The following is a 14,925-nucleotide window of genomic DNA, read 5'->3' on the forward strand; positions in this document are numbered from 1 at the left end:
TTTTCTTACAAACTCATTTGTGTAATTTTTCAATCATATATATCTATTTTAGAGGAGATTAATCACAATGTGCTTAAATGTTATATGTATTGTAGATTTCTTGACAAGGCTGCTATAATCGAGGAACATGAACATAATGGAGCGTCAACAAGGGAAAAACAAAGTCCCTGGAGGCTAGCAACCGTAACACAAGTGGAGGAACTGAAACTCATAATAACTATGGTTCCTATATGGCTAACTTCTTTGATGTTTGGTATAGGGATTGCGCAACTCTCAACTTTCTTCATCAAGCAAGGGAGCGAAATGAATAGGAAAGTTTCAAACACTTTGAAATTCCAGCGGCTTCTGTGTACGCTCTAACAGCCGTAGCGATGTTTGCCTCGTAGCCTTCTATGACAAGGTCCTCTTCCCATACTTGAGAGGCGAACCACAGGCAATGAGAGAGGCATCGACATCCTTACAAGAATAGGAATTGGCATGGTTTTAAAGCATAGCAATGATGATCTCAGCCTTGGTTGAGAGGAAAAGGTTAAAGATGTTACTGCAAGGGAAAACAATGAATGTAGTTTGGCTAGCGCCTCAATTCTTACTTGCAGGTATAGGGGACGGATTTTCCCTGGTAGGAATGCAAGAGTTCTTCTATGACCAAGTTCCTGACTCGATGAGGAGTTTAGGGATGGCGTTTTACCTTAGTATTCTTGGTGTTGGAAGCTTCCTTAGTAGCTTTTTAGTCATTATCGTGGATTATGTGACAGGGATGCAAGGGGAAGAAGTGGATAGGCAAGGATTTGAAGCATAGTCGTCTTGATTATTTACTGGCTCTTGATGACCATAATTGTGTTGAACATGTGTGTGTTTTTGTGCTTCTGGCTAAGAATTATAGCTACAAAAACGTTCGCAATATTGTGGCTGTAAGTGACTCTTATGATGGTGTGAGCATAGAGAAGAAAGTGGAGTTGGTTACGTATATAATAGATATGTAAGAGAAAATTAACTTACATACACTAAATTTAGCTATCATATCAAATATCATACTCTGCATAAATGAAGAGTTAAATAAATTGAGCAATTATATCAAATATCATACTCTGCATAAATGAAAAGTTAAATATATTTTACAATTCCAATTGACATTCTTAAATTCTTACGACAGCGAACACATAATTACTATAAGTATTACGGAGTTAAACACAGCATATAGAAATTTAAGCAACCTCTACTTACTACTATTCTACCATTTTTTTTCTCTAAAAATTAACAACTAACCATGAAACGTCAAATAAAACAAAATGAAATTGGTAAAAGTGCCTATATGTCACTTTGTTCATTGTCCATCACCGTTTGTAAATGTTTAGAACCTGCAAAACATAACAAGGAAAAAAATCCAAACAGATTGAAACCCAAAATTCCAAGGTATTCATGTACCCTATGTATTTTTATTTATATTTTTATTTTTTATTTCATTGTAATGGTAATTTACTAAGTTTTAGTACTATGTTTTTTTTTTATTATTCTTTTTTCAAATTATTAATTATTGTACTAGGTAATTAGGAAAAGTACTATAATCAAATAAAGGGTATTATATGTTATAAAAAAAATAAAAATAAAATAAATAAATAAAAGGGTATTATATATGTTTATTATAATGTTGATTGTTAGGGGTGCGCATGAAATCAAGGCCGGCCCTCAAATTCCGTCGGCTTATTATATGTTGTCGCCACTAACATTGTTAGTTAATAAATTAAGTTTAGCTTAGCTAATTAGGTTTAAAAGTTGCAAACGTCATGTAATGGGATCCTAAATTTTGGGGGGACCCTCTAAATGGTTGTGTATATACCCCCGATTTGGGAGGCCATACCCCTTTAATGGCCTTTATATAATCTGGTTAATTAGTGCCTAATTATTGGTTTAATGTCAATTTGTCATATAATTTGTGTGACCTTCAGGGTGAAATTGAGTTATAGCTCACTAACTAATCATGTTTAATAAAGTTCTGCCAATAATCTTAAACTTATTATAATTGCTACAGCTTTATAAAATGATGTACTACTTTGTAGTATTATTGTTTCATTATCATTAGTAAAAAAAGTTCAATATAAAAAATATTTTGTTGGAATGTCAAGTCAAGCAGCATAATTTGAATCAAATGTATGGGATGTCAAGCAACAAGTATTTTAAACAAAAGGGTAAATAGTCACATGTTAAGGATTTAACTCCTAACCCAAATTATATACAAGTATTGATTAATTTTTTGTGATCCTATATACCAAGAACTGACTATATAATACCCCATGTTTGACTAGCTATCTTATAGTCAAGCTCGGGTGAGCGAGGTGTAGGGCTAGATAAGGGAGAGGGAGCCTCATGCTTCTTTCCATGAAGCTCCAAGGGACTGTCCATTCCTCCCAAGCTGGGCTCCTACATATTCTAAGTCTGATAGACCAACCAAATGATACAGAGTAGATTCTAATGCCGGTTTTACAAACGTCAAAAAATATTTGTGGGAAGTTAATTTATGTTCAACTCTACATGTTAGCTAGTTTGAAGGATCCCTATCCCCTGGAAAATCAAACTGTGAAGAATAAAACTCAAGAAAAAGCCCTATACACGACTTATGATTACATAGATTGGTTACTCTGATCATGCTCAGTTCTGAAATAATTATGCATTTGAACTAGTGTCCAAATTAACCTCATTAGTTGACTGTGTAGCTCGCGAACATACAAAAATAGAAATTCAGAAATTTTACCGACTGGCTTAAGAAAAATGTCAAAATGTATACAATCAGGCCGTAACTGACAAGGCAAAGACAGTTGGAAAAACAGACTTAAATCTACACAAGGGTAACTAGATTACAGAGGGGGTCAGGAAAAAATTATTACACAATCCAAGCCACATAGTGTCAAGAAAAAGGGAGTGACAAGCATGTAACACTAACAGCATACAAAATTGCCAATAGCAGTACAAAGAGAATCTCCAGTATACTGCATACCTGATCTAAAGCTACAAGTTAATCAACAAGCAGGCTGTACAAAACCCATACATAAAATCTACTCGTACCTTTCTTGCCATTCAGGATGATCTCAATATCACCATTTTTGGACACAAACATTCATGGTGTAGTCCAGAAATTATTTGCCTTTACGGCGCTTCTGTGTTCCAGCACAATCGGAACAATACCATTTCCCCTTTGGCTTCTCTTTTAAACTAACACACCCAAAATGGAACCATTCGATCCTGCACTGCAAGAGCAACATAATGGCCTTGATCAGAACATAATTATGAATAAAATGGGGGAAATGATAATTTAAATAAACAACTTACATCAGGATTATCACATGCAACCATCTCGCCATAGCTGACTTGATTACAGAGACAATAAGTGGGTTCATTGGGATCAACTGGTATATCCAAGTCCATGCTTGGTGGATTTGCAGGAGCTGTGGCAGCTGCTGCTGCAGCAGCAAGACGTGTTCTGCAACAACAACAACAAAAGGTTATATTCAATGGTAAAACTTCTCACAAACATTAAAAAAAATATATGTATAAAATAAAAAAATAAAAAAAAACCCTCACAAAAACAAGCAACAAAACACAAGTGGCTTAGGTGATTAGTGGAAATATTTTTTATTTATAAAGGAGGAAAAAAAAAAAAAAAAGACTGTTTCTGAACAATGGTTCAAATAAGGAGCAAGAAAAAAGGTTTGGAAGACCAACTGAAGTGCAAGTGCTGATGTCCAGAAAAACCGGTGATCAATTATCTAAAAAGGTAACTAAAGCAAGATAAATTGAGCATTCACTAAGTGCAAGTAGTATACTTTTTACGTCCCCCTCTTCCACCTTCACTGCTTCTTCCAGTTTTTGTGCTACCATCACCACTTGCATCGGATGAAGCAGGAGCAGATGCAAGCTCTTTCTCTGAGAAAAGCAAGGTCATTTTTGTAAAAACAAGTGAAATAGCTCAGCAGATGCTGCAGTTACCAGATCTACTAAGTGAGAAAAAGAAAAGGTAAAAGTCAGAATACCTCGTCGATTCTCCTCCTCAGATGTCTTCAGATATTGGTCAAGCTGTTGAATGTGTGCATCCACCTTTGTTAACAAATTCAACATCGCACAATAAAGGGAAAAAATTAGTGGGACAAACCAAAAACTTCCAAAAACTATAATGATGGAAAGTTTATAGCATTGATCCTAACATGACTACATATAACACACTTTTTCTATCCTGATTCATGATCTTTTGCGTCAGCTGAAGCGAGCACACGGTGACAGCAATTGGCCCTTTCTCAGATGAATGCATTGTCAACTATTTCTAAAAAAGAGACAAAATGTGAAGCTTTTATGGTACAAGATGTTAGCAGCTTTTAATAACTCTTCGAGATGTAAGATCATGTAAAAGGGGACTGCATGAAAAGAGTATGCCAAAAGAACTAAGTAAGGTAATCAGGAAAGACTTGTTCCTTCTAAAGCTTATTCAAGATACAGGTTTTGATAGTAAACTGTACCCCTCAGTAGTTGACTCCCAATGCAGTGAGGTCCCTTGTATTTTTTTTCCTTAATCTGGAATATATTTTTTTTCTATTTTATTTTTTATTTGGTGGCATGTGCTTCTTCCCCTTCACCCTCCAGCAATCAGTTCATGCATAGTACCTCTACCTTCAAGAATTTCAATGCTTGAAACAGTTCTCATTGCTTTTAGAAATGCCCAAGAAAGGTCCCAAGATGATAAATGTCACTGTTGTTATTACCAAATTTTCATTTTCAAAGTATCAAAATGTATTCACTAGTTTCTTTTTTTTCTTTTTTAAAGTATCATTATGACAGTGAAAGTGCCTGCCCGAATCCAACTGTGATGTGTAGTGTTCCTAGTTGAGATCACTAGTTCTAGAAGCTAGCAAATCCTTTATTTATTTTTTTTTTTTTTTTGACAGCATGACAATTGAGTTTCCCTAGGATGAGATTTAAGAAATGGGTCAAACATGATAATGATAAACTGCGCAGCTTCAATCATTTGAAGAAAAGAGGGAAAGTAGATATAAGCCATACCAAATCATATGCCTGGACAGCCAAAGCAACCTTTTCATCAGCAATCCTGACACTGTGCTTCTGCTCATCAAGTGCTTCATCTGAGAATCTGATGCCGGATGACTCTGGTGTAATAGAACCAGATAGCAATCTCTGCTTAATATCTTCTATTTCTTGCTCGCAGCGCTGTTCATTCTGCCGCAGGATGCCTGTCAAGACAATACCAACGGCCATGATGCCCTCACCCAAAAAAAATAGAACGCAGTTCAGGTGGGAAACATTTTCTTGTCTTCTCTAAGGAATGTAGAAAAACAAGAGCAGAGACAGATAACTTGAGCAATCGCTATAGTAGGGAGGAGGAAGTAATAATATCAAAGTCTAGAAGCTTGTTTTCTTTGAAGAAATGCCTAAAAATAAGAGCAGAGACAACTAACTGCAGCAGGTAATGAAGAAGGGAAAAGGAAGTAATAAACTCAAAGTCTGAAAGTAAGACTATCAAAACACAGTGACTAACAAACCTTGTAAACTTTTGTCAAGATCGCGTAGCAATGCATATTTCTTCTGTAGGATATTTGGAAGCAACTCAAGATCTGCATAAAGTCAACATAAAACTTTTGTCAACAACTAATATAAACAGATTACACTGTCAACAAGCAACATCGCTAAACAGATGCGAATGCTGGACACGAGTAAGCAATGCACAGACATAATACACCAAATCCACAGAAGCGGGAATCACAACCAGCATCAATAATAATTAGTTTGTAATGAACATTACTGAAATAGATAGCTCATTGAATTGTTTGCAATTCTTGTAGCGTAAATCAAATAAATCATACGTGATGCTGCTCCAACGCCTTTCGACAATGCTCATGGCTTTGATTTTCATTCTTATTTCGCAAATTCCTTTCGAAGAATACTGCTTGGTACTCACTAACCAACACCCTTCACCCCTAGCCCCCAAATTTCCCAGAATTTATCTAATGCTGCTATGTCCTAATTTTGGCTACCAGTGAAACTATATTGACTACAATTTCTGACAGTGGTGAGTTCAATGTTCTTTGCAACTACTTCCTTGTGAAAATTTACAGGCTAAGCATCCAAAAAAATCAAACGGAACTTAAAAAACCCATCATATAATTGAAAATGTCGGCTTTTATTATTAAAATGCAAAAATCGCCTTCAATTCTATCAATTTCGAGCAAGGGCGAAGAGAATTAGACATAGTTCTGAACAATTTACAACAAATCAACCAGAAATCAAAAATATGTTACGAATTAAGGGATTTACAGGCATTAATTAGACAAATCATAAAAAAAACTAGGGTTTGATACAGGAGATAAAAACGTTTCAATTGAATTAAAGTGCAAAGATCTAAAAACTTACTGGCTTGAAATTCGTCGAGAAAAGACGTCATCGGAAAAATTAGGTTTTTCTTCCCGCCAGGAATAGTAGCTCAGGTATGAGGCTATAGGATCGTATTCTGCAAATTAATCTATGGCGGGTTAATTTCAAGGTTGCTTTTTTTTTTTTTTTTTTTTTTTTCCCTTAACGAGTTACTGCAACCTCACATATAAGTTGGATTTTGACTTATGACCATATGACTATGAATAACTAATAACCGAGCAACGAATTGGCTCGTCAATCAAGGAGTATCGCAAAAGAACAAAGTTGAGTTGGTTCAGTTTTCAACCTTGGATTTGGATCGTATTTTACTGAAGATAGAGTCGTGTAGCTTTTCCTCGCTTTATTCCCCTGTGGTTTATTTTTTGTTTGTATGTATTAGTTTTGTTTTCATTTCCCGAGACTTAGCCTCTCTTATGCATCAAAAAAAAAAAAACTATGCAAGGATGTATCTACTATCTTGGCCATGGCGTGTCTGGTGCAGTTTGGCATGACCGGTTTAGTTATAGTTGGATTAAAATGTGTCTATTTTGTTGTGCTTATGTGTCTGTAAACCAAATTTTATTTGAACAATATTATTTTTTGTAAAATCTTTCTTAATTTATTTCTTATGCGTAGCAATTTGCTTGGATTAGTATACAAGTCACTTTTTTCAATATGTTTATGAAATCTGATATGATTTTAGAATGTGTTCAAACTTGATTCTTTGTAGAAATCCTGTGAGATCTTTAGATAAGATGGTACTTGCTAGTGTTGCAACTTCCCTCTAATTAGTTTATAAGAGCTGAACATAATGTTTTTTTAAGTGGAAAAAAGATGCTTCCATTGAAAATCCAACATATAGAGTGTTGAGGGGAAAAAAATAAAAAGAATAAGGAAAGAAAAACAAAGTTTGAGGCTTCACAAGTTGATCATTGTGTTTGCACACGGTGTGATTAGCTTCTTCTTACTTACGTCAAAGCTACTTTGAGGTAAGGTGTTCATATAAGAATTTTACTTTTTTAAGAAAAACTTACAAAGAAAACTACATTTTTTTTTTACTTCACCAGTACTTTGTAATAAATTGACAATTATGTTGGTCAACATCACAATACTGAATACTCTAGAGTACTCCATATGCCAATAAGAAGGACTAAGGAGTACTACATGCAAATATCTAAGCATGATCAACCCGCTAACTAATGTCTGGTTGATCATTGCGGAATTCAAGGCTCTGCCTCGATAAGACCTTTTCCTTACCTATCAATCAAAAATATGTAGTAAATAAAAAATTATACGATTTGCATAATTTGGAGTTTAAATAAACCTTAAATTTATTTATATTAGTATAGATTTGGGTTACTACTAAGAAGTGAGAAATGTGAATATTAAATACGAGTCTGCACCCGTTATCAAGATAGAGACCCACTTCATAACTCAATGACTCACAAGTCTAAGGAGCTCCCCCTCACATGTAATGTTTTATGGGGCCATAGTCCATTTTTTTTTTCACTCCTCACATAATTAAGTTGGCCCAGTGTACTCATTACTTAAGCCATTAAATGTCTCAAACCGTGGAACTTGGCTTTGATACTATGTTAACTATAGGCGTTAGCCGCACCCATCACACAAAGAGAGTTCACTTCACAAGTCCAATGATGTTTCATCCCAAAACCATATAACAATAACCTAAAAAAATATAGTATTATTGAACTCTATATTTTTTTCTTCAATATGAGACGCTTACATGTAATGTCCGTGAAATTTACTCTTCAAAAAGTAATGTAAGTATTTACTTTAGTGATCGGTGAGTATGTAGTGACTAATGAGTAATGAGCATTGAATTGTCGATATAAACTATGTCAATATATCTCCTTTTGCATGTATATGACTCATTATAACAGCATGCACAAAATTGTCGATATAAACTATGGTATTTTGGCTTAACAAGGCAAAAGAAAAATTTGTAGGGTTACCAAAAAAAATGGGTTACAAGAATTTCTTCACATGAATGAAGGTGATGGAGAACTTAGCTATTCTCAGAATTCTTTTGTCCAGGTAATATTAAAACCATATGCTATAATTTTAGCTCTAAATTTCATTTATTGAAATCATGAGTATAAATTTTAACCCTCTAATTTATTTATTTATTTATTTATTTTTATATACAAGTATATTTAATTCTATTGATTGATATAACAGAAGGCAGCGAGTTTAATGGGCCAACCTATGCTAGAGAGAGCAATTCAATCTGTAATTACAGAAGTTAAAAGCCCAAGTAAGGTTATTTAAAGTAGCTGATTTGGGCTGTGGAGTTGGCCCAGTACCATTAGCTGTAGTAAAATTGGTGATAGAAAATGTGCAAAGGAAATGCGAGGAATTGAAGTGGAAAGATAACGATGTACCTGAAATTATTGTGTTTTTGAATGATCTTCCTTCAAATGATTTCAGCTTTCTGTTTAAAGAATTGTTAAATACGGAGTTACTCAAGAAAAAAAGATGGTGTGCCTTTGTGTTATTTAATGACTACTCCTGGATCCTACTACGGTAGACTTTTTTCCTAAGAATGTTTTGCATTTCGTTCATGCAAATTACACCCTCCACTGGTTGTCCCAGGTATGTTATCTTATTCGGACTTATTGGTCGTGATGATTTTTCAATTATTGAGTAATTTGTCCTTGATCTTTGAATGTACTATATTAGTATATTACTGACATGCTGATTGATGTGTGAAGGCACCATCTGAGCTCTATAGTGGAGAAGGCATACCAACAAACAAGGGCAACATCTACATATCCAAGTCAAGTCCTAAGATTGTTGCAAAAGCTTACATGGCTCAGTTTCAACAAGACTTCACCCAGTTCCTCATTTGTCGATCTGAGGAAGTTTATTCTAATGGTCGTATGCTTTTGACACTCCGAGGTTGGCCAATTTCATCCGATGCAGCGACATGGCAGCCGTGGGAACTCGAAATAATGGCTCAAGCCATCACTAAGCTCGTTTCACAGGTGATTTATTATGCCCTAATTGTATCTTATACGGAGTTGAATATAATTGTAGTATTTGAAGATGTGATAGATTTTACTAGTTTAGTTGGTAAAGTATATCAGTAACCTAAATTTTGTGATCAATGTCTATTTACTAATTACACGTGATCAAAATTAAATATAATTATTGATGCATATATCAGGGTTTGATCAAGGAAGAAAAGCTAGACACCTTCGATATCCCATATTTTGGGCCTAACGAAGATGATATTGAAAGCATAGTGCATAATCAAGGGTCATTTGTTATTGAGAATGTGAATACAATGGCGCAGCATGTTGCACATGAAATAGAGGACAATTGGGAAAGAGCAAAAGTCATAAGCAAATTCGTGAGATCCTTTACTGAATCCTTGATTTCGCGTCATTTTGGAGAAGATGTGTTGGAGCTATTGTATGAGAAATTTACCCAATTCACTTGCGAGCATCTAGCTAAAGGAAAGCTTATTGAGCACCACAGCGTTATCATATTGCTTAAGAAAATTTAGAACATTGAACTTGTTTCATGTGTAACAAGCAATAAAAAGACCAGCCATGCAAAATTATGTACGCTTATGTACAACTTTGTGGAGGAACTCATATGGGACTATATATTTAATAATTAAGGGACTGTTCGATGTTATTGTATGTCAATTAATTTATGTTTATCGTTTTACTTTGTATTAAATAAAAATGTTACTACTATCATATTATGTGATAATATTTTATGTTTTGAAAGCTTATGGCTCAAAAACAAAACCAAAAAAAATTATGTTTTTCAAGAACTAGATGAGAGAATGTTGAAAACCAGCTTATGTCTCGATTTTAAATTATTGCTTATGTATCATTGTATCAACGTATATTTCAAAGTTTTGGATTATTTCAAACCATTATTTTTTTACTTCTTAATATTTTATCTATCTGTTAACAAAAATTTAAAATTAGAATGTAAAAGTCTAAAAGTTAGAAATCCAAAATTGGGCCTAATAAGCAAGGCCCAATATGCATCGGGCTTCCATATTTAAAGGCCGGTAAAATGCAAAATTTCTGGAATATACTAGAATCCTACACTTAGACCACTATCAGCAGTGAGGAAAAAAAAAACCTCTCAATCTCTCTCTACCCACTTTCTCACTCTTCCCATACAATTTCTCTCATCAAATGTTTTTTTCACTACATCAATGAGGAGAAAAAAAAACCTCTCATCACTTTTTCCTCCACTATTTACTATACCCCACCATAATACACATCATCTTTTTATTTTATCTTTATTTTGAAATAATGTTTATACTACATATTTAATTTTCCAATACAATTAAAATATGTGAAAATAATTTATTTTTTAATTACATTTAAAAATAATTTAATAAAAATGTATAATTTAATAACAATTTATAAGTTTTATATTTACTTTTCAATTACGTTTAAAAATAATATAATAAAAATTTATAATTTTTATATTTATTTTTCAATTACGTTTCAATTATAACTTAATAAGATTGTTTTTTATTTGTCAATTACGTTTTAAGTATAATTAATAATTTTTATTTATTTTTCAATTACGTTTTATTTATAATTTAACATTTGAATTAGTAGCACATTTTTGTAATGAACACATTAAATAGTCACATGGGAACTTCAATAACGGTAATACAAACACATGGGATGTTAAATAACGGTACAAGTACGAACTAGATAAAAGTGGTTCTACTAAAATAAAATACAAACACGAGTATTAAAACATAAATAACGATACGGTTACAAATAACAAACTAAAAAATTATTTATTCAACCGCATTATGACGAAAGTTCTGCCATATGTGCTCCACTAAATCTTGTTTCAGAGATGAATGAATTTCTCTATCACGAAGGGAAATCCTTCTCTCCAAATACGTGTTGAAATCAATGTTGGGTGGTCGCCCGACATTGAATTCAAATGGCTCGTTGTTAAACACCGTGGCACTTGTGCTCGGGTCTGCCCGCCTCACCGTACGTTGTGGTCGATCTTCTTCGTAGTATCGTCTCAAAACATCTGCACGTGCGTAGTTGTGTCGTTCATCCTCGACGATCATGTTGTGCATTATTATACAGGCTTTCATAATATCACAGAGAATATCTTCGTCGTATGCAAGTGCTGGTTGTCGTAGTATAGCGAACCTAGCTTGTAAAACTCCGAAAGCCCGTTCGACGTCTTTCCGAACTGCTGCTTGTTGATCAGCAAACAACTTGTCTTTTCTAACATGAGGATGTGTTATACCCTGTATAAAAGTTGGCCATCTCGGGTAAATCCCATCGGCCAAGTAGTAGCCCAACTCATATTGATGTCCATTAACCGTAAAATTTATGGGTGGTGCATGACCTTGTAAAACATCATCAAATACCGGTGAACGGTAAAGGACATTCAAATCGTTACATGACCCAGGCATTCCAAAGAACGCATGCCAAATCCATAGATCTTGATCAGCAACAGCTTCAAGAATGAGAGTTGCACTCTTGCTACGACCAGCATATTGTGCCTTCCAAGCAGTAGGACAATTCTTCCACTCCCAATGCATGCAGTCTATACTACCAATCATCCCTGGAAAACCACGCAGATCATTTTGATGAAGGATTCTCCTTAAATCTTCATCTGTAGGTTTTCGTAGATATTCACTTTCAAATTGTGAAATAACCCCTTGACAGAAATGTTGCAATGCCTGCCTAGAGGTTGTTTGGCCGAGACGTAAATATTCATCCACAGCGTCTGCGGCTACGCCATACGCTAACATTCTTATTGCAGCGGTGCATTTCTGCAACGGTGATAAACCAAGCTTCCCAGCTGCTTTTCGACGTTGCTGGAAGAATTGATCCCCCTCAACCACTTTGCTCATAATGCGGCAGAACAATGACCGTTGCATACGGAATCTACGTCGGAATTGGTTGTCGTTATACACTGGATTATTCGCGAAATAATCGTTGTATAGTTGCACATGCCCTTTTTCTCTTTCCCTATCCCTTTTGGGCTCCGTTGATAGTTCAGTTTCATTATTTAGTGGAGGTTCTTGTGGTTGGTCTGGAGGAAGTAATCTATGAGGTAGGTGATTTGCTACATACTCATCAACTAAGCAATCAAATTCATGATTTTTGGAGAAATCATCAGAAGAGGAGCTTGAGGTGGAAGAAATGAAAGACATTTTTATTTTGGTTAGGTAGTTGGTGTGTTTGGGATTGTTTCCGTTTATAATAACACAGGTATATATAGAAAATGTGAAAGTCATTATTGGATGGTAGTGGTAAGTTTGCATGTGAGTTAAAGTGGAATTGAAATTGCATGTGACTCGAGGTGACAATTCAATGCATTATTTTAGCATGTGATTGTGCAGTGTTATTGATGTTTGAGCAGAGGTGACAATTCAGTGCATTACTTTAGCATGTGATTGTGCAGTGTTATTGATGTTTGAGCAGAGGTGACATGTGACGCGTGTCAGATTGTATCTTTATCAGATATCAGCTTTATCAATTTCAAATTACTAAGAAAACATGTGAATTAACTGAATATTAATAATAAATTTAACATTACATAAACATAAATTTAACATAAACTAAATAAACACTAGTACATTAAATTAACTGAATAAAACATAAAGTTAACATTAACTAAATAAAACATAAGCCAAATCTCCAAGTCACACGTGCCTTTTACCATATAGCATTGCACGTAATTCCTCCTTGTAGGCCTCTTCATCGGGAGTTAGATCAGTACCCTTTGAAAGTAGATCTTGCAGCATTTCATAGTTCAGCCTTCTCTCTTGTATGTCAACTTGTTTTTGTTGAATTTCGACTTGTTTTTGTTTCCTCCTCTCCCTTTCCATGTCAAAATCCAACTTCTTCAACCGTATTTGTGCCTCTGTTTCCCTACAGGCATTATTCTGCTTCATTTGCTCACCAATGGTTGAAGAATCAGAAGCCACTTCTTTTCCCTTATTACGCTTGGCCTTTGCCTTTTTAACACCATCGGGTCGAGGAAGACCTCCAGAACAGAAACCCGTGGATGGTGTATCACCTTCCTCTACGGTTCTACATCGCTTATCACTGCCACTACTATCATCTTCGACGGCATCACCTACAGCTAATCTTTCCTCTCTTGACAACGCCCACCTAAGTTTTGTCCTCCACTTTGGGTCATTTTTAACCATTTCCCAACCATGGTGACAATTAAAATTATGTTGAGTAGGCTTGGAGGAAGCATAGAATAACTTACTGGCGTTATTAATTCGATCTGCTTCGTTGTAGCCACTTCCTGTAACCCTTCCTGCTTCGTCATAGCAGCTACTCCATTGTATTAAATCAGCTGCCATCCTTCTCCAACGACTTTCCAAACTCCTCAAAGGTCTTGGTGGTAGAATGTGAGGTTTCTCAGCCTGCGCTTCATCATATGCCGCTGAAATTTTTCTCCAAAGCACAGATGCTTTTTGGTTTGTACCAACAATTGCATCTTCACTGAATTGCAGATACAAACCAATAAGAGTTTCATCCTCCGCAACAGACCACATTCGACTCCCTTTTGTAAGTGGTTGGTTTTGATTGACAGACACTCTTGGAGGAGGTGGAGGGTATTGTGGAGTATCTGGAACACTTTCTTCCATTTCATCTTCATATTGAGAATTGCTCCCTTGATAAACAGGAGGTGAATGTGGTGGTGGAAATTGAGGAGGTGTTTGTTGTGGTGGAAATTGAGGAGGTGTTTGTTGCGGTGGATATTGAGTAGCTATTCGTTGAAGGAAGGTTTGAAATCGAGGGTTAGTGACAAAATCATCACCCAAATCAGAAAAATAATTAGAAAAATCTGGTTTGTTAGGATCCATTAGCAAAATAATAATAATAATAATAATAATAATGATGATGATAATAATAATAATAATGATAATAATAATAATAATAACAATAACAATAATAATAATAATAATAATAATAATAATAATAATAATAATAATAATAATAATAATAATAACAACAACAACAATAATAATACTACTACTTTTTTTTGACAATATAATAATACGATTTTTTTCAAGGATTAATAATTTTAACAGAAATAATAATAATAATAATAATAATAATAATAATAATAATAATAATTATAAGAATACCAATAAAACTACCACTTTTTTAAATTAACACTACTACTACTACTACTACTAGTAATAATAATAATAATTATAATAATAATAAAAATAATAATAATAATACTAAATAATAACTGAGGTTTTTTTTTTTTTTTTACGAATAATAATAATAATAAAAATGATGAAAATAACTCAAAGAAATTGGGAAAAGAAGGAAATTTGTAGTATTTATAGGTTTTTTGAAAGTATATCAAAATATATCAAAATGCATGTCTATTTATAGAGAAAAAAAAATCTATCCGTTGGTGAATTTTGTTTTTTTTTTTTTATAATTACAACGGTTATATTTAACTTACAAAAATATAACCGTTGTAATAAAAGCAAAAAAA

At 34.2% G+C, this 14,925-nt stretch overlaps 3 protein-coding genes and 1 pseudogene across 3 annotated transcripts; 1 reads left to right on the top strand and 3 right to left on the bottom strand.

Annotated features, from left to right (window-relative positions):
- Positions 1-2,873: 2,873 nt before the first annotated feature.
- LOC110693983 (PHD finger protein ING1-like) lies at positions 2,874-6,733 on the bottom strand. Its single transcript, XM_021871150.1, has 7 exons — positions 6,412-6,733; positions 5,544-5,615; positions 5,047-5,234; positions 4,026-4,089; positions 3,819-3,918; positions 3,325-3,475; positions 2,874-3,242 (listed from the first exon to the last, which is right to left on the bottom strand). The coding sequence occupies exons 1-7, from the start codon at positions 6,440-6,442 to the stop codon at positions 3,132-3,134; spliced, it is 717 nt and encodes a 238-aa protein (XP_021726842.1). The 5' UTR covers positions 6,443-6,733; the 3' UTR covers positions 2,874-3,131.
- Positions 6,734-8,160: 1,427 nt separating this feature from the next.
- On the top strand, positions 8,161-10,213 carry LOC110693987 (annotated as a pseudogene).
- A 1,002-nt stretch (positions 10,214-11,215) lies between these two features.
- On the bottom strand, positions 11,216-12,604 carry LOC110693988 (putative nuclease HARBI1). The gene has a single exon (XM_021871153.1). It carries the CDS (start codon positions 12,602-12,604, stop codon positions 11,216-11,218), a length of 1,389 nt encoding a protein of 462 aa, XP_021726845.1.
- A 492-nt stretch (positions 12,605-13,096) lies between these two features.
- Positions 13,097-14,275, bottom strand: LOC110693989 (glutathione S-transferase T3-like). Its single transcript, XM_021871154.1, has one exon. The coding sequence runs from the start codon at positions 14,273-14,275 to the stop codon at positions 13,097-13,099; it is 1,179 nt and encodes a 392-aa protein (XP_021726846.1).
- Between the last annotated feature and the right edge of the window lie 650 nt (positions 14,276-14,925).

The sequence above is a fragment of the Chenopodium quinoa genome, unplaced genomic scaffold, assembly GCF_001683475.1.
Source record: "Chenopodium quinoa cultivar QQ74 unplaced genomic scaffold, ASM168347v1, whole genome shotgun sequence".
NCBI lineage: Eukaryota > Viridiplantae > Streptophyta > Magnoliopsida > Caryophyllales > Amaranthaceae > Chenopodium > Chenopodium quinoa.